The 24575-nt window shown below is 38.5% G+C and overlaps 1 protein-coding gene across 19 annotated transcripts in view; it reads left to right on the forward strand.

Moving 5' to 3' along the window:
• Positions 1 to 24575, forward strand: part of DHX57 (DExH-box helicase 57) — a 60285-nt gene that overhangs the window by 29231 nt on the left and 6479 nt on the right. For 11 of the 19 annotated variants that reach the window (XR_015137187.1, XR_015137193.1, XM_086327379.1 and 8 more), the window contains 12 exons: positions 105 to 159; positions 3293 to 3498; positions 7070 to 7186; positions 11380 to 11476; positions 12528 to 12701; positions 13276 to 13476; positions 14618 to 14894; positions 18820 to 18915; positions 19001 to 19084; positions 21536 to 21673; positions 22316 to 22390; positions 24232 to 24366. Coding sequence is in view for 12 of the 19 variants with exons in the window: in XM_086327379.1 (XP_086183505.1) it covers positions 105 to 159; positions 3293 to 3498; positions 7070 to 7186; positions 11380 to 11476; positions 12528 to 12701; positions 13276 to 13476; positions 14618 to 14894; positions 18820 to 18915; positions 19001 to 19084; positions 21536 to 21673; positions 22316 to 22390; positions 24232 to 24366 (1655 nt within the window). In the remaining 7 variants the exon portion in view is untranslated. Of the gene's footprint in view, positions 1 to 104; positions 160 to 3292; positions 3499 to 7069; positions 7187 to 7649; positions 7845 to 11379; positions 11477 to 12527; positions 12702 to 13275; positions 13477 to 14617; positions 14895 to 17283; positions 17343 to 18819; positions 18916 to 19000; positions 19085 to 21535; positions 21674 to 22315; positions 22391 to 24231; positions 24367 to 24575 lie in introns of those variants that run through there. The other 8 variants (XM_086327376.1, XM_086327375.1, XM_086327377.1 and 5 more) reach the window with 4 other exon arrangements.

The following is a 24575-nucleotide window of genomic DNA, read 5'->3' on the forward strand; positions in this document are numbered from 1 at the left end:
TTGTGCCAAGCTTCATTTTAAGAAAATTTTACATATACAAATAATTTCAAGATAGTTGAACAGGTAGTCTGAGACTTACTTGTTCTGTCTTCTTGTTTTTCTAGGTCGTACATTTCCTGTTGATCAGTTTTTTCTGGAAGATGCAATTGCTGTGACAAGGTAAGGAAGATATTATTTATTAAGGTTTGACGAAAGTCCTTGAAAACAAAAAAACTATTTTACCTCATTGTGCCCAGATACTGATAAATGTGTTATTTTTTCTTCTAATTTTTCAGTTTTAGCATTTTGCTTTCCCCTTTCAGCAAATATTTACTATTCAAATTGTTTGAATTCACAGGCAATATATTATGTATTCAGTTCAGTTCAGTTCAGTTGCTCAGTCGTGTCTGACTCTTTGTGACCCCATGAATTGCAGCACGCCAGGCCTCCCTGTCCATCACCAATCCCGGAGTTCATTCAAACTCATGTCCATCGAGTCAGTGATGCCATCCAGCCATCTCATCCTCTGTTGTCCCCTTCTCTTCCTGCTCCCAATCCCTCCCAGCATCAGAGTCTTTTCCAATGAGTCAACTCTTCGCATGAGATGGCCAAAGTACGGGAGTTTCAGCTTCAGCATCATTCCTTCCAATGAACACCCAGGACTGATCTCCTTTAGGATGTTGGATCTCCTTGCAGTCCAAGAGACTCTCAAGAGTCTTCTCCAACACCACAGTTCAAAAGCATCAATTCTTCGGCGCTCAGCTTTCTTCACAGTTCAACTCTCACATCCATACATGACCACAGGAAAAACCATAGCCTTGACTAGACGGACCTTTGTTGGCAAAGTAATGTCTCTGCTTTTCAATATGCTGTCTAGGTTGGTCATAACTTTCCTTCCAAGGAGTAAGCGTCTTTTAATTTCATGGCTGCAGTCACCATCTGCAGTGATTTTGGAGCCCAAAAAAATAAAATCTGACACTGCTTCCACTGTTTCCCCATCTATTTCCCATGAAGTGATGGGACCGGATGCCATGATCTTCGTTTTCTGAATGTTGAGCTTTAAGCCAACTTTTTAACTCTCCTCTTTCACTTTCATCAACAGGCTTTTTAGTTCCTCTTCACTTTCTGCCATAAGGGTGGTATCATCTGCATATCTGAGGTTATTGATATTTCTCCCGGCAATCTTGATTCCAGCTTGTGTTTCTTCCAGCCCAGCGTTTCTCATGATGTACTCTGCGTATAAGTTAAATAAGCAGGGTGACAATATACAGCCTTGACGTACTCCTTTTCCTATTTGGAACCAGTCTGTTGTTCCATGTCCAGTTCTAACTGTTGCTTCCTGACCTGCATATAGGTTTCTCAAGAGGCAGATCAGGTGGTCTGGTATTCCCATCTCTTGAAGAATTTTCCACAGTTTATTGTGATCCACACAGTCAAAGGCTTTGGCATAGTCAATAAAGCAGAAATAGATGTTTTTCTGGAACTCTCTTGCTTTTTCAGTGATCCAACGGATGTTGGCAATTTGATCTCTGGTTCCTCTGCCTTTTCTAAAACCAGCTTGAACATCTGGAAGTTCACAGTTCACGTATTGCTGAAGCCTGGCTTGGAGAATTTTGAGCATTACTTTCCTAGCGTGTGAGAGGAGTGCAATTGTGCAGTAGTTTGAGCATTCTTTGGCATTGCCTTTCTTTGGGATTGGAATGAAAACGGACCTTTTCCAGTCCTGTGGCCACTGCTGAGTTTTCCCAATTTGCTGGCATATTGAGTGCGGCACTTTCACAGCATCATCTTTCAGGATTTGAAATAGCTCAAAGAATATATAATTATATATTTGTGTTAGCTGTTATTATCATTCTACCTTCAAGGAGTTTGCAGTGGATGTGGATGTTAAGATGTGTGTTTAAGTTTGGTACTGTATAGAGGATGATCATGTCTCTTGGATGCCAGCAGATTTCTGCTTTTTGGAAGACCTTGCATCTCTTTCCTATTCCTTGACCTTCAGATTCCCAGAGTTTTGTCCTTGCACTGTTTCTTCTCAGGCTTATTTCATTTGTTGCTGCTGTGATTTCAGCTGTTGCTGCTGTGCCAAGAGCTCCCAGATCAGTATCTTCATTCCTAACCTCTGAACTCCAGAATGAAAACACCTGTCACACCTGACACCTTAAATTTTTTTTCCTTCTCTCTGCTCTTTCTGTTTCTAATAAGCCCCCTCCTAATTCTTTGTTTATTTAATGATGCAATATTCTCAGGCTAACAACCCTAGCTAGATCAGTGGTTTTCAAACTTGATGGTGCAATAATCATACTTAGGGAGCTCATTAAAGTTGTGTTGTGGGCTGTATCCTATTTCCACTGAATGTGAACCTCTGGGGAAATTATCCTTCATTTAGTTTCCCTGTCCTTTTTCTCTTTTCCAAACTCATTACCCCCAAAATTATCTTAAAGCAGATCCAAAAGCATTTCAATGTGTTCTCCACCAGAAGTAGGGCATGACGGAATCCTAGACTGGTGGAAGAATAGCCCGTGAATTGGGCAGAAGTAGAGCAACATTCGGAGAAGGCAGTGGCAGCCCACTCCAGTACTCTTGCCTGGAAAATCCCATGGACGGAGGAGCCTGGTGGGCTGCAGTCCATGGGGTTGCTAAGAGTCGGGCAAGACTGAGTGACTTCACTTTCACTTTTCACTTTCATGCATTGGAGAAGGAAATGGCAACCCACTCCAGTATTCTTGCCTGGAGAATCCCATGGACAGAGGAGCTTGGTGGGCTATGGTTCATAGGGTTGCAAAGAGTTGGACACTACTGAAGTGACTTAGTGTATGAGCACATCATAATAGCCAAGACCCAGGGCCTCGTGAAGGAGGCAGCTATCCTTGGGGAATAGCCCTGCATTGACATCATGTGTGTGTACTTAATTCTTCCTCTTAGCCTATCCCCGGAGAAGGCAATGGCACCCCACTCCAGTACTCTTGCCTGGAAAATCCCATGGACGGAGGAGCCTGGTAGGCTGCAGTCCATGGGGTTGCTAAGAGTCGGGCAAGACTGAGTGACTTCACTTTCACTTTTCACTTTCATGCATTGGAGAAGGAAATGGCAACCCACTCCAGTGTTCTTGCCTGGAGAATCCCAGGGACGGCGGAGCCTGGTGGGCTGCCGTCTATGGGGTCCCACAGAGTCGGACACGACTGAAGCGACTTAGCAGTAGCAGCAGCAGAGCAACATTGTGCTGAATGAGATGTGAAACAGGTGAATGTTGTCATTCCTCACCAACAGACCCACATGCATATCCGCACGTTCCTTTGTCGTCCCTGCTCAGGTATGTGTTGCAGGATGGGAGCCCATACGCCCGCTCCATGAAACAGATGTCAAAGGAGAAGCTCAAGGCCAGGCGCAGCAGAACCGCATTTGAGGAGGTGGAGGAGGACCTGCGTCTCTCCCTGCACCTCCAGGATCAGGATTCTGTCAAAGATGCGGTACCAGATCAACAATTAGATTTTAAACAGCTCCTTGCCCGCTATCAAGGTAATGTGCTTCCTAGGGAAATTTTACAGTTATGCCAAAGGTAACCAGAAAAAGAAAAGTATAGCTCTTGTTTCATAGTTATCTTGTCTTTAGTTCATCACAATAATAGAAAAATAACAGTTCCAATACATATTAAAGTCATTATTATTTATATTTACCAGTGGGTTTTTTTCTGATTATAAAAGAAATGTGTTCATTACAGAAAAATGAGATGGTAAAATATAAATTATATTCTTGAGTATTTTGTAACTTTGTATTTTGATGTGATTTCAAATTTAGAATTAAAAGTCTGCTGGACTGCAGTGAACTCTCCTATATCCTTTACCCTGATTCACCAGTTATTAACATTTTGCTTCATTTGCCCTGTGTTCACGTATATATATTTTTCCTGAATGTTTTGAGGGTAAATTGCAGATATGATGTTCTTTAACCCCTAATATTTCAGTATATATTTTCTAGGAACAAGGGCATCCTCTTACATAACAATAGGACATGGGAATTCCCTGGCAGTCCAGTGGTTAGGACTTAGCAGAACCGCTTCTAGGGCAGGATTTGATCCTTCCCTGGTCCCATGGTTCCATGCCTGGTCAGGGAACTAAGATCCTGCAAGCCATGTGGTACGGCCAAAAGAAAAACTCCACAACAATAGGCATGATCAAAATGAACACATTTAACACAATACGGTACTTCTGTTTAATCCATAGTCCATATTCTCACTTTGTCAATTATTTCAATAATGTCCTTTATTGCTATTTTTTAAATGGTACAGTATCCAACCCAGGATTACATACTGCATTCAGTCATCATGTGTCTTTAGTTTCTTTTGATCTGGAAAAATTTGCCAGCCTTTATTTTTCTTTTATGATTTACATTTTTAAAGAGTTTTGGGCCAAGTATTTTGTAGAATGTCCCTTCATTTGGATTTGTCCAGTGTTGCCTGATGGATAATTTTAGGTTATGTGTTTTTGGTTAGAAAACCACAGAAATAATGTTGAGCCTTGTTCTCAGTGCATCCTATCAGGAGGATAGGATGTTGGCTTGTCCCATTACTGGCAGTGTTAGCTTTGACCAACTGGTGAAGATGATGCCTGTGTTTCTTCTCTGTGTGGTTGTTATTTATTCCCTTGGTAGTTGATGAGTCAGTTGTAGAGAGAGATTTGAAACTGTGTAAATATCCTCAAAATTTCACCTACTAGTTTTAACATTATTCAGTGGGCCTGGAAAATGACCTAAAATGGGCCTAAAAAATCTTTTTTTAGGGTCCACCTGGTGCTGAGTGCTTTTACCTGTGTTGTGAGGTACTCTCTCCTCCCACGCTAGATCCCACCCAACTTTGCTCCTAGATAGCCTTCCATATGTCAGCTGGGCTGAATCCATAGCAATCCTAAGATAACTACTTTTGCCTTCTTTTTAAAGCCTAGACAGGTCTCAGCTGCTTTTCCTGTTCTCTTTTCCCTGGATTGCCACCACAACTCCTCTTGGTCCTTCCAAAAAAAACCCCAAAAACTGTTTACCTTTCAAGGTGTAAGGGCCTCAGATCCTTGCTACTTCTGTAGCAGAAAAGGCAAGTGAGCTTTCCTTTTCCTCCTTCCACCAGAGACTCAGTCCTGCGTGGGAAATGGTGATCATAAAGGAGCTAGGGCATTAGCCATTTGTTCTGCTGTTCAGGAAGATTCACATAGCTCCCAAACATTTCACTTCATCTTCCCGACATCCTGGGAAGCGAGGTTAAGAGCACAGACTTGTGTCTTACAGACCTGGACTTAACTCCCCAGGCTGTCGTAAAACCAGTTGGGTGCAAGTTCTTCATCCTCTCTATTGCTAGTGTCCGTAGCTATAAAATGTGGTTATTTAGGAGATTAAATAAGACAATACAAATCAACAGCATAGGGCCAGTCAGTTAGTGCGGGCAGATGAGAATGTCTGACTCAAATGTTTCTGTTCTTTCTGTACTTCATACCAGCTGACAGTTCCCATTTCCTTATTCTGTTACGTTAGTTAACAGGACTCTCTTTGGTTTCTCTTTTGAAATTCCAGAGTTTTCTTTAAGAATTTTGACTGGATCTAAGTCACAGTCCTTCTAATGTCCAGCACAGGGACACAGAAGTTCCGAAAGTGCCTCTGAGAAATCTTTTCTAAGGATTTGAGGTCGGGAGCCTGGCTCTGCTGCTGTTTTCTGTGTGATGCTGGGCCGGTCTCTTAAGTTCTCTTGGTCTCCCTCTCCCTCTGAAACGAAGACTTCTATCTAGCTGATCTCAGTGCTTCCTTTCACCTTTCAGAAAATTAAATGTTGTTCCCTAGCTCAATTTTTAAAACTTTTTCTCCTTGAAAGAGAATAATAAGTCTTTTAAAATATATAATTGATTAGTAAGCCCTGCTGAACTTTTTTTTAATTAAAAAAATATTTTTCGTTTCCCTTTTTTTCCAGTTAACTGGTTCTCCTTTTGGAAAAGTCTGGCTATTTGGAATCTTGGCAAATAAAAATGATTCCTGCTCTACCTTCCATACCATCCACATCTTTGCTTGTGTACCCTGTTTCTTCCTTTGTTTGATTTTTTACCGACATACGGTTCACTGTTAGAACAGCGTTGTTTAAAAATGGCTTTTGCCTCTCTTCAAGCTTTTCAGCAAAATGTAGGAAGCTTCCCTTCCTTGATACCAACTACAGTTATTTAGCTGTGGTTAGATTCTGTTTCAGGTGATGGGTCATTAGAAAGACCTAAAGGAAAGGGCAGCTATCTCTGGAGAGTTAGTCTCCCCGTTTATGCTGCTCGTTTGTTTGGTTTGGGACTTTGTTTTGTGGTAGTTGTTGGTTATGGCATGTGGGGTGCAGTTCCCTGACCAGGGATGGAACCCAGGCTCCGAGCATTGGGAGCGCAGTCTTAGCCACTGGGCCACAAGGGAAGTCCCTGCTGTTTGTTTTTAAAAAAGAGCTTATAGTTTCAAAAAGAGGCTTATAGTACAACATAAGGAACTATGTCTTTTACTAGGACTCATATGAATTAGAAGGAGATTGTAGACCCTTAACCTGAGGTCTGTGGGTAGACTTCAGCGGTGTTGGTGAAGCCATTAAAATCACATGTATTTTTCAGGGAAGATTTGTAACTTTTATGATTTTCTCAAAGGAATCTAAAAGTTAAAAGTCACTGTTGTAAAAATGATGCTGAAAGCTGTGGTCTGTGTGCTTTTATTTTTACAATTACTGTTAGCTGGACTTTGTCTGATACGACTCACAACTTGATTAAATCTGGAAGGGTTTTCTGAAATACATTTGACTTTAAATCTTGTTTCTAGAACTTAAACTGTCAATAGATGCATGATAGATAAAAGGGGAAGGAAGGAAGACAGTAAAAAGTTGCCTCTCTGGCCCTTTGAAGCAGGGCCAGGAGCCTGCTCTTCAGGTAACAAAGTGCTTCTAGTGAGCCTGTACTTTCTGAGAGACTGAAGGAAAAAAGTTCATTTCAGTGCATCATCTGTGTTATTAAATCAAGATACACCTAGTTCCCAGGCATGTTTTCTTCAATAAGGCATGAAACTATTAATATCTTTATTATTTTTACCTTTCTTGCAGGAGTTAGCAAATCAGTCATCAAAACAATGTCCGTTATGGATTTTGAAAAGGTTAATCTTGAATTAATCGAGGCCTTGTTAGAGTGGATTGTGGACGGAAAGCACTCCTACCCTCCAGGTAACTGTTGTTTGTCTTAAGCGTGAGCCGGCCAAGGGCAGGGACCCTCCTTCCTGACACGGGGGTTTGTGGGGACAACCTGTCTTCCTGGAGCCCTCACCCCAGTTTTCTTCACCTTTCCATCCCCAGTTGTTGTAAACTTCCTTATTAGATTTTTCAGGGGGAAATTTTACCTTTTACCCACTTGAGTAAAAGGACATTAACAATACAAAATCCAAAAGGAAGAAGGCTAAAAAGAAGCCTAGGTGTCTGCGTATTCAACACTCATTTGCCTCTGTGCGTGCCTGCTCAGTCGCTCAGTCATGTCTAACTCTTTGCAACCCCTGAACTGAAGCCCACCAGGCTCCTCTGTCTGTGGAATTTTCCCGGCAAGAATACTGGAGTGGGTTGCCATTTCCTCCTCCAGGGGGTCTTCCCAACCAAGGGATCAAACCCACATCTCTTGCATCTCCTTCATTGGCAGGAAGATTCTTTACCACTGCACCATCTGGGAGTCCCTGGCTAAATGGGAATCTGGTAATGAGTGTTTGAGTCACATGAAGACTCGACAGTTGGAGACCACAGGACCATGGGGTCAAGAGAACAGACTTTGGAGAATTTGTTAAACTTCCTGTTGTCTACTCTGTAACCTTGGATGATAAAGCCCCTATCTTTTCTATGCCTCAGGCTCCTTGTGGTAAAGAAAAGTAAGTGAAAGTGAAAGTAAAGTCGCTCAGTCGTGTCCAACTCTTTGCGACCCATGGACTTTAGCCCAACAAACTCTTCTGTCCATGGGATTCTCCAGGCAAGAATACTGGAGTGGGTTGCCATTTCCTTCTCCAGGGGATCTTCCTGACCCAGGGATAGAACCCAGGTCTCCCACATTGCAGGCAGATGCTTTAACCTCTGCGCCACCAGGGAAGCCCCATGGTAAAACAAAGACAATAATAAATCCTCTATTTTGAGGATTAAAAGAAACCATATATAAAACACTTAGCACAGTGCCTGGTATATAATTAATGCCCAGTAGCTACTGCCCCTAACAGTATTAAAATTATGCTAGTCTATTTATCATCATTATTATTATGACTGTTATTACTCCTCCTCCTCCTGTTAATAACACAGGGCAATCCCTACTGTTGCCTTGCTCACTGTCTTCTTAGTGGCCCTCTTACCTCATCTGTAGCCCCTTACCCCCAGGATGAATGAATCCCCAGATCTCATAACTGGATCTTTCACATCAGTCAGGTTTCCATCAAATGTCTTCTCTTCAGAGAAGTCTTCTCTGACCACCCTATCTGTTGTCTCTCCCCTCGCTCTATCATAATACCCAAAAATGGGTTTCATTTTTATTATAGTACTTTTAACACTATCCAAAATTGTAGTTCTGCTTACTAATGGTCTCCTTTAGTAGAATATAAACTCTTTAAGAATGAATCAGTTCAGTTCAGTCGCTCAGTCCTGTCCAACTCTTTGCGACCCCATGAATCGCAGCACGCCAGGCCTCCCTGTCCATCACCAACTCCTGGAGCTCACTGAGACTCACGTCCATCGAGTCAGTGATGCCATCCAGCTATCTCATCCTCTGTCATCCCCTTCTCCTCCTGCCCCCAATCCCTCCCAGCATCAGAGTCTTTTCAAATGAGTCAACTCTTCACATGAGGTGGCCAGAGTACTGGAATTTCAGCTTCAGCATCATTCCCTCCAAAGAAATCCCAGGGCTGATCTCCTTTAGAATGGACTGGTTGGATCTCCTGCAGTCCAAGGGATTCTCAAGAGTCTTCTCTAATACCACAGTTCAAAAGCATCAATTCTTTGGTGCTCAGCTTTCTTCACAGTCCAACTCTCACACCCATACATGACCACAGGAAAAACCATAGCCTTGCCTAAATGGACCTTTGCTGGCAATATGCTTTTAGGCATATTGGTCTTTAGGCAAAAAGGTCTTTGCTTTTCAATATGCTATCTAGGTTGGTCATAACTTTTCTTCCAAGGAGTAAGCGTCTTTTAATTTCATGGCTGCAGTCACCATCTGCAGTGATTTTGGAGCCCCCCAAAATAAAGTCTGACACTGTTTCCACTGTTTCCCCATCTATTTCCCATGAAGTGATGGGACCAGATGCCATGATCTTCGTTTTCTGAATGTTGAGCTTTAAGCCAACTTTTTCATTTACACAGTGTTTAGTGACTGCCCTCTTCTGCCTGGATTTTAATCATTAATGGTATTTTCTAAAGAAACATGTGAAACACACAGAATTATTGAAGTGCCTTGTTTCTCACTTCTTGGCAAATAGCCAGTGTTGGTTAATGCATTATCACTGGATTAAATATCTTATTTCATCCCAAAGGAAAAGACTATTATTGAAAAAAGTAAAGTATAGCAATCAAAAATAAATGTTGGAAAGTTATCTGAATTCAAAGTAAAGTTGATGTAGTGATTAGGCAGTTGGTGACATATTGTGAATACTAAAGATAACCTTGATACTGATGGCCAAGCCATGAGTGCAGAGCAGATCAAAGGCACATAGAAATATACAGTTTTTTCCCATTACATATAGATTATTTTACCACTCTTAAATTTTGTGTTACTTTAATAGAGTGAAGCATGGGGTATGTAATGGAAAGAGCATAGATCTGGTACCAGAAACCCCATATTTGTGTTCGCACACCCTTCCTATTAAGCTCTGTTAGCTGACTGTGTGACTTGGTCACCTTAAGGGTACTAATACTCTTCTTAACAGGTGGTTATGAGGATCAAATGGAGATAATCCGTATGAACATTCTTTGTAAACTATGAAGTATTAGAATGAACACTGAAAGATGTCTTTTGTCCTTCTCACTTCAATTTTTGTAATAATTTAGTTTCCTTTTTTATTTTGTGGGGAGAATAAGCATGATAAATAATTGGTCATGAGTTCGTTGTAGGTAGATCTTTGTTTTACCTTCCATTATACCTAGCACAGAGCTGACAAAGGTACCCAATAAGTATTTGTGAGATTAAAGGAGGGGCTATTGAAGAGTGTCAGTTTCCTCTCTGAATGAAGCACAAAACATGTCTATTGCTGAGTGACTGTTCTTAACACAGAAATACACTATAATCAGTTATCACTGTTTATTATCTTCAATGTAAAATTTTAAAACCCATAAGACATATTTATGGCATGGTTAATTTCTGTATGGCCTCTTCAACATGTATCTGAATTTAGATTACCAGATTGGTTGGCCAGTTATAGCTCCTTTTTCTCATTTCCAGTGAAATGTTTATGGATTTTACTTAGTAATGTAGAGAAGAGTCTTCCTGTCTTATAAGATTAGAAGGATGACTCTTTCTATAGAAAGAGAATGTCAGAGCCAGTACATTGAAGAAGTATGTTTAAAAAGCTTTGCTAATGATTCTTATGTAATGTAAGGCATTATATTTTTCTACACGTCATATTTTTTTCTGTTTTAGAAAGATAAATACCTCATTCATTTTTTAGTTATTAAGTCAGAAAATATATTTTACAAGTTCGTTTTCCACTTAATTCCCCGGGGACTTTACAAAGACATGGAGTAGGAAATAGCAACCCACTCCATTATTCTTGCCTGGAAAATTCCATGGACAGGGGAGCCTGGCTGGCTACAGTCCATGGTGTCACAAGAGTCGGACATGACTGAGTGACTTTCACTTTACAAAGAAGAGAAAATTGATGGTGAAAAAGTCTCAGATTATTACATTTTCATTTAAAATTATAATCCATAATAGTTTTTCTTTTTCGCATCTATCAGGTTGATTCTTTTTATACGTTGTTGTTCAGTCACTAAGTCGTGTCTGGCTCTTTGCAACCCCATGGACTGCAGCAAGCCAGGCTTCCCTGTCCTTCACTGTCTTCTGGAGTTTGCTCAAGTTCATGTCCATTGAGTCTGTGATGCTATCTAACCACCTAACCATCTCATGCTCTATTGTTCCCGTCTCCTTTTGCCTTCAAAATTTCCCAGCATCAGGTTCTTTTCCAATGAGTCGGCTCTTCTCATCAGGTGGCCAAATTATTGGAGTTTCAGTTTTAGCATCAGTCCTTCAGTGAATGTTCAGGGTTGATTTCGTTTAGGATTGACTGGTTTGATCTCCTTGCATTCCAAAGGACTCTGAAGAGCCTTCCCCAGCACCACAGTTCAGAAGTGTCGATTCTTCAGGGCTTAGCCTTTTTATGGTCCAACTCTTTTTATATACCCAGGTGCTATACTTGTATTTTTACCGGGACTAGCAGAAATCAAAATGCTGTATGAACAGCTCCAGTCTAATTCTCTTTTCAACAATAGACGTAGTAATCGGTAAGTAATTGTTTTTTATATTCTTAATCATCTACTGCAGTTATATGTGAAAAGGAATTACCAGAAAGATCTCTTTGACTGTCATCACCCTCTTTAGATCCTGGTGTCACTCCTCAAGAATATGTTTGTTTATGCCAGCTGGGAATACACAAAGCAGTTTGTTTCAGGAAGTCAACTCATATCTCTATTCCATTATATAAAAATGTTTCTCTTCACTTAGCATAGTATCTCAGCAAAATTGCATGTACAGTTAACCCTGGAACAATATGGGTTTCAACTGCACAGGTCCATTTATACATGGATTTTTTTGTCAATGGTAGATACTGTAGTACTGCATGATCTGTAGTTGGTTAAATCCATGGATGCGGAACCACAGGTACAGAGGAACTGCGTAATAAAGGACTGATTATAAATTATATGTGGGTTTTTGACTGCACAGAGGATTGGCTTTCCCTAATCCCTGGATTGTTCAGTGGTCAACTGCTATTTCAGTTGCCAAATACCAGGGATTAAAGAAGCCAGTGTTAATAACAACAAAGAAATACTACCATTTTGAGAAAAAATGATTTTCAGTGGTTCCTCTTCCAATAGCAGAAAACTCTGGGTATATCTTCATAACTAAGGGGACAGCTACTTGACAGATGAACACCCCCTAGAAATAGAAGAATGAAGTTTCTTAGCATACACAACTGTCTCGCTCTCTCTCTGGAATTAAGCATAGGGAAAAAAAATTCTTGTTTGGTTAGTGTGTGCTGGGCTTGGGTTACTTGTAGAATATCAACTATTTATTCTTATTAATTATTTACTACTGAATTACACTCCAGTTTTTCCCAAGTTGATGCAAGGTTTTTAGTTCATAGAACTCAGTAAGTACTTTGTAAGGGTCAGGAAAAGCCTTTTCACTTAGAAGACTTGGATCTTGAGGACAGGTTGTAGAGAAGCTGCTCGTTTTGGGAGTCATATTGCTTTCATAGAAATCCACCCATTATAACCTGATTTCAGTGTTTTGTGCTAGAACACTCAATATGTTTTTGTTTTTTTGTTTTTTTAGATGTGTTATTCACCCACTTCATTCGTCTTTATCCAGTGAAGAGCAGCAGGCTGTGTTTGTAAAACCTCCTATGGGTGTAACTAAGATTATAATTTCCACCAATATTGCTGAGACATCCATAACCATCGATGATGTTGTCTATGTCATTGATTCTGGGAAAATGAAAGAAAAGAGGTATTCTCTTTTGGTGATGTAAAAGAGGGGCTAAAGATGCCGCAATTGGAGCAACACAGGTGTTAAAGGCTAATGCTATTAAGCTATGTAGATTACTGTTTGAAAAATCTTTATGCAAACTCTGTAGATATATGAGTGTTTCTATAGCTAGGGCCATGAATCTTACATTCCCTCCCAAATAGAGGTGAAAGTTTAAAATTTTACCTTAGAAGTAATTATTTTTCTTTTTTCATTCATATGCTTTACATGGTAAAAAGAATTGGTATGGGAGGTGATGGATATGTTAATTACCAAAAGATTGGTAATCATTTCACGAAGTGTGCATATATCAAAACGTCCCATTTAAAAAAATTGAATGGGACGTTATTTTTTTTAAGTTGAATAAAAAACCTGAATGTGGTATATACTAAAGAAGCCATTTAAATGAACACTTAGCACTCAACTATCCCAGAACACGCGGGGACGCTGTCCTTCAACAGAAGTAGAGCAGTTCATCTGATCTGTCCATACCAAATAAAATCTTGGCCACATTTTTATAAAGTAACTCCTTTTTACCTTTTCTTTTACTTTATAGATATGATGCCAGCAAAGGGATGGAAAGTTTAGAGGATACTTTTGTCTCTCAAGCCAATGCCCTGCAAAGAAAAGGTCGAGCAGGTCGTGTAGCGTCTGGGGTCTGCTTCCATTTATTCACCAGCCATCACTTCAATCACCAACTTCTAAAGCAGCAGCTACCAGAAATACAAAGAGTGCCATTGGAACAGCTCTGTCTGAGGTACACGTTGGTCCTCGCTCGTGTCCTGCTTCTGAAAGGTCCCAGTGTTTCTCACCCTACGTTCCATGTTTTCTTTTTTTAGTACAAGATGTTTTGCCAAGCATGCACTTGGACGAACTCATTCATTTGCAAAGAGCTCTTCAGTGTTGCCTTTACCATATTGCTTCACATCAAGATTTCTTGCATTGCAGAGGATGGCCTTAAAATAGAGCTTAAGAATAACACTTATAAATCAAGAAAGTAATCTAACTTACCAAGAAATTTCTGCTAGGGCAGCACCAATATTAAATCATCACAGGGGAAAATCTGCACCCTCATTATCAATTAGAACAAAGTGAACAAAAGCAACTTGAAACACCATTATTTACCTGGTGAACAAACAAGAACAAATATCATAAAATAGAATGTAGCGAATGAATGAATAATTGAGGTTACTGAAGCTGGAAAAGCTTTGGTTCAGCCTTTCTGAAAATTTGCATAGCATTATATAAGAACTCTAAAGCTATCCATGCCCTTTGACCAAGTCATTATTTTGAGAGAGAATGCCCATAAAATGTTACCCCAAAGGGAAAAAAGTTGCTTATACAAAGATATTATGCTCTTCTTTTATCCAATTGGTATATTTTGAGGTCCTTCTATTACATTAGTACAAATGTAAAGGAATTGTAAGTAAAATAAGCTTTTTACATATTAAATTTTTCTCTTTCGAAAATTACCTAAATTCATAATTTAAAAACAGCTTTTCAAGAGCTGCCACAGGCAGGACACAATGCACGTTAATTTCATAAACAATTGCTATGCAGTTTCAGATGTGGGAAAGAGAGTAGGTGGATCTTTCAGTGTTATTTTGTGATTTGAATCCACTGTTACAGAGAAAAGTATTTTGGAAGTTTATAGAGAGAAATATATTCTGAATCTCAGTAAATTTCAGAATCTGAAAGTGTTTCTGCAATTTATTGGTAGGAGAAGTACAGGACATAAGAGGTTTTTTTTTTTTAATTTATTTAAATTGACATTGTTTGGTTTATAAAAGCATATATTTGGGAAATTATAAATTATTATTCATTCATGGCAGAAGCTTACTTCTTTGTGTCATCCCACCAGAAATAAACTTGACAATTGTTTTGTTTTCTTGTTTCAGAATTAAAATTTTAGAGATGTTTAGCACTCATAATCTCCAGTCTGTGTTCGCTCGGCTCATTGAACCCCCACACGCTGATTCTCTCCGTGCCTCAAAAATACGATTACGAGACTTGGGAGCATTAACTCCAGACGAAACACTGACCCCTCTAGGGTATCACTTGGCCTCTTTGCCTGTAGATGTGAGAATCGGCAAACTAATGCTGTTTGGATCTATCTTCCGCTGTTTGGATCCTGCTCTCACCATTGCTGCCAGTTTAGCTTTTAAGTCTCCTTTTGTAAGTAAACAGCATTCATCTCAGCTTGAGTCCATAAGTGTCTAAGGGAACCATGGGGGTGCTTCACGGTTATGTGAGCCCCTTAAAATTTTTCCTCTGAGTGTATTATATGTGACTCTTTCAAGGCACAATGTCTAAAACTTTTATCAGATCTTCAAAGAAATCCATGCCCCAAGTAGATTAAGAACTAGAGATCCAGCTTATTTATAAATATGCTTTTTCTGTATCTCCTTTACTTGCCCATTATAGTAAAATAAAAAAAATAAGTGTCCCTGCATGATTTTAAAAAACAATAATACATTGGACTACATTTTTATCAGCTTTATTGAAATATAATTCACCCATTTAAAGTGCACTGTAGTTTTTAGTATCGTGCAGTCATCACCCTAGTCAGTTTTAGAATGTTTTTGTCACTTCATAAAAAACTTATCACTCTCCTATTTCCCTCCAATCTCCCCATCTCCTCCATCCCCAGGCAACCACCAGCTGGTTTTCTGTGTTCATAGATTTGCCTCTTCTGGACATTTCATATTAATGAAATAATATATAGTGTTCTGTGATCAACTTCTTCACTTAGCATAATGCATTTAAGATTCATCTATGTTATAGTATGTATCAGTACTTCATTCCTTTTATGGCCAAATAATATTCCTTTGTGTGGGTGTACCACATTTTGTTTATCCGTGCAGCACTTGAAGGACATTTGGGATTGTTTCCACCTTTGGCTATAAACTTCCATGTACGTGTTTTTATGTGAACATATGTTTTCATTTGTCTTAGGTGTAAGACCTAGGAGTGAAATAATTTGGTCAAATACTAGCTGTTTATTTAACTTTCTGAGGAACTTCCAGACTCTTCTAGAGTAGCTGCGTTTTACACTTGACCAGCATTTTATCAGGATTGTAATTTCTCCACATCCTTACTAACACTTACTATTATCTGACAGTTTTCTTTTAACTATCCTACATGCTGTGAATTTGTGGTCTTTGATCTTTTCTCTAATGGCCAATGATATTAAACATCTTTTCATTTTCTTCTTGTCCATTTGTATATCTGATAAGAAATGTCTTCAGATAGTTTGCCCATTTTTAAATTGGGTTATTTGTCCTTTTATTATTGAGGTAAGCATTCTTTATACATTCTGGATATAAGTTCCTTAACAGATACATGATGTGCAAATGTTTTCTCCTGTACTGTGGTTTGCCTTTTTCACTTTCTTGATCTGTTCTTTGAAATACAAGTTTTTATTTTTATGAATTCCAGTTTATTTAGTTTTTTGTTGCTCAAACTGTTGCTGTAATGGTTAAGAATTCATTGCCAAATCCAAAGTAATGAAAATTTATCTGTATATTTTTTCCTAAAAGTTTTTATAGTTTTAGCTCTTACATTATGGTTTTCACTCCATTTTGAGCTAGCTTTTGTATGTAATGTGAAGAGTCCAACTTCATTCTTCTGCATGTGACTATCCAGCTGTCCCGTCACCATTTGTTGAAAAGGCTATTCTTTCCCCATTGGATGGTCTTTGCATCTTATAAAAAATCAACTAACCATAAATATATGGTTTTATTTCTGGATTCTCAATTCTGTTCCATTGAATTATATGTTTACTTATGCCAGTTTCACACTGTCTTAATTCAAAATACAAAACTTGAATAGTTTTGTAGTAAGTTTTGAAATCAGGAAGTGTGAGTCCTCCAATTTTGTTCTTTTTGTTAGTGTTTTGAGGATTTTTATATCATTTATGAGAGATGCTGGTCTGTAGTATTCCTTCCTTGTGATGTCTTTATCTGGCTTTGGTATCAGAGTAATACTGGCCACGTAATAATTTGGAAAGTGTTCTTGCCACCTTTTTTTTTTTTTTTTTGAAGATTTTGTGAGGAATTAATTCTTTAAATGCTTGATATAATTCAGTGGTGAAGTCACTTGGGCTTTTCTTTGTGGTTAGTTTTTTTAATAATTAATTCAACCTCTTTACTTGTTATAGGTATATTCAGATTATGTTTCTTTTTGAGTCATTTGCATTTTTCTAGGAATTTGTCCATTTCAGCTAAATTACCTAACTTATTAACATACAAACATTCATAGTATTTTATAGTCCTTTTTATTTCTGAGAGCCTGGTAGTAATGTCCCTCTTCATTTCTGATTCTAGTAATTTGAGCCTTCTCTTTTTTTCTTGATCAGCTTGCCTAAAGGTTTGTCAATTTTGTTGATCTTTTCCGAGAACCGGCTTTTGATTTCATTGATTTTCCCTACCGTTTTTCTGTTCTCTATTTTACTAATTTCTGTGATTTATTTTCTTCCATTTGTTTCAGTTTTAGTTCATTTCCCAGTGTCTTAAAGTGAAAGGTTAGGTTATTGATTTGAGATCTTTCTTCTTTTTTAATATAGAAATATACAGCTATAAATTTTCTTCTACGGACGGCTTTAGCTGCATCCCATAAGTTTTGGTATGTTGTGTCTTCATTTTCATTCATTTCAAGTATTTTCTAATTTCCCTTTTCAGTTCTTCTATGACTCATTGGTTATTTAGGCATGTGTTGTTTAATGTCCATGCATCTATGAGTTTCCCAATTTTTTCCTATTACTGACTTCTAATTTCATTCTGTTGTGGTCAGAGAATATACTTCGTATTATTTTAGTCCTTTAAAACATATTATGATCTTTGTTTTATGGCTAAGCATATGCTCTGTCCTGAGAAGTATTCCATGTAGACTTGAGAATGAACTATTGTTATTGTTATTGGATAGAGTGTCACTCTGCCTTTATTTTCACCAGGGCTTATCTCAGATAGATAGGGGAATAGATAGATGTAATAATTTTCTTCAATTTTAATGTTATACATCATGGAATTGTAAATTCACAGATCTACAAAAAGATGTTAGTTCAGCCCCTTCATTTAACAGCAGATAACAAAACCAAGGACCAGACTAGGTGATGTAGCTTACTCAGCAGCAGTCAGTATTGATGTGAGCAAGACCTCCACTGCCTATTCTCACATAATTAAATAACCTCTCATTGGCTGTTTTCTTTTACTGGGATATAGAAATTGTTCATTAGAAATACTGGTGTCACCCTTAGCCAAAACTGAACACCTGTCCTTTGCTGGGTTCTGTAAGCATAATATTAATTCCCAACTGTAATCCTTTCCCCACTAGCCTTCCTAAAACAGAAGAAATTTTATTTTCAAGTAGAAATAAATAAAATTTTAATATTACTGTGTTAGCTATAAAGGTGTGCAGGTATACAAATTTAGAAAGAAGCACCATAGTTGGTTTAGATCGACTGTCAGTGTGATACTAGGGCCTCAGTGCAACATGCTAGTGCCTTTAGTATTGATGCATGTGTACCTTGTATCGATACATGTGTACCTTTAGTATCGATACATGTGTACCTTTAGTATCGATACATGAGTACCTTTAGTATTGATGCATGTGTACCTTGTATTGATGCGTGTGTATATTACAGTGAAAGAAGGCAGTGAAAATTAAGTTCTCAGCTAATGTCACTAACTTCTAGGGAAAAGGAGAACCTGTATTTTTAAGAGGAAAAAGCATGAATTATGGGTATAGAAACAGGGGAGACTTAAGTATAAAAGATGAAAAAGAGTCTGTAAAATGAAGGTATCACAGAGTTAACAGAATCTTGGATTTTAGATGTAGCTTTTAGAATGAGTGGCTCTTTGACATCTTGCCACTAGAAAGTAAAAGACCCAAGAGAGGTCATTTTGAGTGGGCAGACGGACTCACACAGACAATTAGGACTGTTGGCTTGGCACTTAACCACCATAATTACTTTTAACCAGTCACCCACTTTGTACTCTGACCCACACAACACACTTTCCAAGCATCTGACTTCAGCAGTAGCAAAATGCCACTTGAAACCTTGGATAAAATGTGTCCTTCAAACCTGGCTTTCTTCCTTTAGGTATCTCCCTGGGATAAAAAAGAGGAAGCTAACCAGAAAAAGCTAGAATTTGCATTTGCAAACAGTGATTATCTGGCCCTTCTACGAGCATATAAGGTAAGTATATAATCGAATAGCTGAGGTTTATTACCAGAGTTGGCACTAAAGACAGAATAACATTTTGGTTTTCTCCAAAATTTAGGGATGGCAGCTAAGTATGAAAGAAGGTATGCGTGCAAGTTATAATTACTGCAGACAAAACTTCTTGTCAGGAAGAGTTCTTCAGGTGAGCTGTTTCTGTGGAGATTTGTGTCCATTCATTTAGTAGTGCACCAGAGGGTGCTGCAGCTTTATCTTGCTTGTCCTACCTTGACATTGAAAATACTACTTTTGGAATATGCTTGGCTTCACCAGCTGTGTAAAACAGACTCTTGAACTATGACATCAGGCCTTCTGTGCTGAACCTTTCAATTCACCTGTTTTTCCTCTTCTCAGTGAATCTGTGTTTAACTTACGTGGAGGCTACAGGAATGTAGCCATTCTGAAGATTACTGCTTACTAGAAGTCACTCTTTTCAGTGATTATACCAAACATCCTTAACCTGGATCCATAACCCCCTGAAATTGTTTGCAAAGTCATGCCCTTATACATACGTGCACTATTCTGGAGAAAGAGAACAAAGCTTTCATTGAGTCTCAAAGGGATCAATGACCATCCACAAACCCCTTACTTTCTCCCTAAAACCAAAGAACAAATGGTGAACCATATTTTCTTTATTAATTCTTCTGTCCATCAGAGGCTACTCTGTCAATGAGTACACAAGAAAGGTTTATTATCTTTTGTGTAATAATAGACAGGGCTCTGTCTTCTGTTGTGACAATATTTTAGGCCCCTTTCCATAGTAGCATGAAATATAACCAGAGTAATAATGGTGTATATACTTATAGAGCCTCCATGTCACTCAAATTTTGAGGCTAGGGAGGTGGAAGGACTTTCTTTCCATATTAGATGATGTTTTGGAATAGAACACAAAACTAATGTTCATACCTGACAGCTAGTTACCTCTCTGCCATAAGGACCGTCAGAGCAGAGATTTTATGTTTTCTTCAGTTCTATATCTCCACTGCCTAGAAGAGTTACTTAGAACATAGTTGATGCCCAGTAAAATTCATTGAATGCATGAATGAATGAGTTTGTTTATTGACAGTGAAGTAAGAGACCTCAAAAACATCCCAGTATTTGCCTGCCTTCTTCTCTGCCTTTGCTGCTGCTGCTAAGTCACTTCAGTCATGTCCGACTCTGTGCAACCCCATAGACGGCAGCCCACCAGGCTCCCCCATCCCTGGGATTCTCCAGGCAAGAACATTGGAGTGGGTTGCCATTTCCTTCTCCAATGCATGAAAGTGAAAAGTGAAAGTGAAGTCGCTCAGTCGTGTCTGACTCTTCCTTTAGGTGTACTACAAAGAGACATTTGGAGAAGATAGAGGCTCTGGCTTTAATCTAAGTATAACAAAAGTAGTGATTTTCGATCACGGCCACACATTAGATTCACCTGAGGAAGCTTAAAAAAAATGCAAAATGCCCAAATTCCACCCCAGGCCAGTTACATCTGGATCTCTAGGGGTAGGGCCTGAGCATCTGTTTATTCTCCTTGTTGTGAATTCAACAAGTCATTTTCATATGTTGCAAGGGTTGAGAACCACTGGTCTAAAGGTATTTTATATGTAAAGCACAATAATAAATATTTCCTTGAGTCCTTAAGACTTTTAAATGTAAAACATGTATTTTAAATTATATTTATGTATATTTACTAGATTTAATCTTTTCTTTAGGCTGTATTTAGATTTTTCAGTGATCTATGAGGTTCATCCATTACTTCTTTTCACTAAATTCCAGCTTAGAGTGTAGAATTAGTTCTAGTAAGATATCAATAAAAGCTTGTTGTGAAATAGAACTCTTGGATATTTGAATCCCATTGTATTTTTGCCATGTTATCCATCTGTACTTGAGACAGTCCAAGAAAACACTTAAATTGTCATCAGAGACAGAGTACCATTGCTTAGCTTTCCATTCCTTTGATTGGCGTCATCTGCTTCTGTGTTGTCTGATAGACAGCCAATATTTGAACAGAAGCCAAAAACAGGTTTGTGCTTTTCATTCTCACACTTGTGCTCAGCTACAGAAAGAGTGTGTAAATCTAAACCACTTAATAGTATTCCTATTCCCAGGGGAAAATGTGAGCCAGCAAGTCCACAGGATAAGAGAAAGGGAACGTTTCTGAAGTGGGTATTCTGCATCCATTGAGAGAGGACACCAACCACTTTAAGCTCAGAGAAGGCACTATAAGGACCCCAGCAGAAAGGAAGTAGGAAAAATGAACAGGGTCACAGCACCTTGAGTTAGGGTTCCAAACACAGTAAGCTACATTTCTGGCTGTAAGTGTTGCCAGAAAAAATCAGACCTGTGCAAAATCTGGTCAATTTTTTTTTAAACATCATTAACAATTAAATACTCTTTGGGTTTTCTGAAATTTGTGAATTTCTGTGTAACAGTTTTACTCTGTCTGCTGGTTTGTATAAGTGAAAACTGCCCTCTGGGAATGAACAGACAAGATATTCTTCATACTTGTCTGGTAAACCCATGAGTCCACTGTCCACTGAAGTAATTCATTTTTGTAGTCATTCTTGCCTTTGATGTGTCAGTGTCTCTGCTTCAAGACTTTCCCCACTTTTTTCAGGAAATGGCAAGCCTGAAACGACAGTTCACTGAACTGTTATCGGACATAGGCTTTGTTAAGGAGGGACTCCGAGCAAGGGAAATTGAGAAAAGAGCCCAAGGAGGAGGAGATGGTATATTGGATGCCACAGGAGAAGAGGTAAAGTGTGTGCAGTTAGCTCTTATTTCTCTTTAATGACCATATACTTAGTCTATTACCTGAGGAATATCTGTAGGCCTTCTTCACTTAAGCCCTAGGAACAATAGGTTAGTGGCATTCTTGATTTCCTTCTTTCCACAAATGTCAACTAACACTCATAAAAACAAGGGTTTTCCTGTTTCTTGTTGCTTTTGCTATGTTTGTTTTATTTACATTGATTTTTGGTGAGTCCATCAGAGATAGAACAGACTTTCCAATAAAGTCTTATTAATCAGACCAGCCTTTTTTCCAAACCAAGGATAGTTTTATATTTAACTATAGGAAGAACAATTCAAAATGAACCTGATGTCACTCTCAGTGCAGTTACTTTCTGGAAATTGGGAACATCTCACAAACCAGAATCTTTCTCTCCACTGATCCTTAGGAACACTGGCTTTATAACTGCTTTGCAGAGATCTTGAAAGTAATTATGGGCTTCTTGGAATGGGTCCTGTGTGAATGTAGTCTAGTAGATTGCTTTCTTAGAAATAATTTTTCAGATTATTTTAAGATAGAAGTCAAAAGAAATATAATAGTAAATTCCAAGGCACGGATGGAAATAGCCACATTATTTATAAGATTAATGCTGTATTTCTCTCACAGGCAAACTCAAATGCTGAGAACCCCAAGTTGATATCAGCAATGCTGTGTGCTGCTCTGTATCCAAATGTAGTGCAGGTAACAGAATGTTTTCCTGGGCCTCCCACTTCTTGTTTGTTTGATTTGTAGCCGAGAGATGTAAGTTAAGACACTCACATTAATCATCTAAAGACACACACACACACACACACAGCCTTTTAAACTTAGTTTATATTTCCAATCCTTCAGTTCCCCAAATGTGTTTAGATATAGAATCTTCAAAACACATTCATTATATAAAATAAGGTGCCTTTTTAATCCTTATGACATGACACTCCAGAACTCAAAATGGGCATAAATGTCACTGTCAGCCCGTCTGTGCATAACTAACCTAGGGTTAGGTCGAAATCTGATTCTACTACAACTCCCATTATGCCCTCTACTCTGGACTAAAATTAGATAAGAACAAAATCAAGTCAGTGCTTTGCCATGGGACGTCTGTGATCTCTTCTGGAAACCATACCTGAATGGACTTGTTGGACTTTTACTTGCGGTTTGATCATCTCGTCCCTGTCAAACTTAGAATGTGAATTTGTCAGAGTACTGAAGCACTTCTCATTAACTTTTTGTTATATACTCAGTTGAGATCTGTGGATTCATTTATGGCTTAGTTTTGCTTAGTGCTTGCATGCTTTTGAAACCATTTGCAACTTCTCCAAATGATTTTTTAAAATAAAAGCAATGGAGACAATTAAAAAATCAGGGCTGGATAGGATGAATAAGCCTAACACAGAAGATTTTTAGGGCAGTAAAAATACTGTGCATGATACCATAATGATAGATATGTGTCACACTTGTCCAAACCCTTGGAATACACAACAACAAAAGTGAGCCCTAACGTAAACTGTGGACTTTGGGTGATTGTGATTTGATAATTTTTTTTAATGAATGTTTCTACTCTTGGTAAGAGTGTAAGTTGATACACCCTTTCTAGATAGCAGTTTCATTTCTGAGGATTTATTATGAGAAAATAATTGCATATTTATGTAAAGATACAGCTAGGAGAACGTTTGCAATTATCAACAGCACTAGAATGAATGGTCTAAACTCCAATAATAGGGAATTTATTGATTAAATTATTATATGTCATTATAGTGAGGTGCTAATTTAGAACTATGTTTTAGGAAAATACAGAAAATGATCCTATATTAGTTTTGGTATACATTTTATATCATTTGTTTGTCTCCATTTCTATATTATGAAAATCTAATAGAAAACTAAAGTGTTTCTCAAATACAGTTATTTCTTAATCATGAGATTACAAGAGATTTTTCCTAGTATATGTATATTTTTTACTGAAGTATAGTTGATTAAGAGTATTGTGTTAGTTTTAGGTGTAGAACAGTGATTCAGTTATGTATATTTTTCAGACTATTTTCCATTATAGGTTATTAGAAGATACTGAATACTGTCCCCTGTGTTACACAGTCCTGTTACTTTCTACAGTGAATATGGGGGTGTGCACATAAGCTTTTCAGTTGTTCCAAGTGAAACAATCTATTCATTCATAGAATTTTTTTTTTTACTGTTTTGAAAAATTCATTTGGAAGTATTGGACTGGCATGGGAAGTGTCAGCGGATTGCTGGCCAGTGTTGCCAGCAGGATCTCTGTCCCCCATGCTCAGTGCACAGCTGAAACATCAGCGTGGTTTCTCCCCAACGTGGCTGGTGTGTGTAGTCACCCAGGACTACCGCACCTATATCCACCCTTCTTCATGGGTAGAAAAAGAAAGCAAGCATGCTTATACTGCTTTCAAAAGGAAACTAAGAGAGAGGGAAGACACAGCAAAGGCATTCAAGCAAGATTGGTTTTGTGTCGGGATATACCCTACAATGGAAGGACATATATATTTTTTTTCTCATAACTATGTATTATTTAGGTGAAAAGCCCAGAGGGGAAATTTCAGAAGACCAGTACCGGAGCTGTCAGAATGCAGCCAAAATCAGATGAGTTGAAGTTTGTCACCAAGAACGATGGATACGTACACATTCACCCTTCATCGGTGAACTATCAGGTCAGGATGGCTGGGTAAACTTACAGTCAGGTTCCACACCCACAGATTCAACCAACACAGATGGTGTAGTTCTGTAGTATTAGCTACTGAAAAGACCCAAATCTGAGTGGACCCACATGCTTCAAAGCCTTTTTGTTCAAGGGTCAGCTGTTTTTACATGTGGCAGGTCCTGGGGGAGAAACAGCCCCTTAATTCACCCAAACCTTGTT

The sequence above is a fragment of the Bos grunniens genome, chromosome 11 (genome assembly GCF_055505025.1).
Source record: "Bos grunniens cultivar Pamir isolate PY7600 chromosome 11, Bosgru_T2T1.0, whole genome shotgun sequence".
NCBI lineage: Eukaryota > Metazoa > Chordata > Mammalia > Artiodactyla > Bovidae > Bos > Bos grunniens.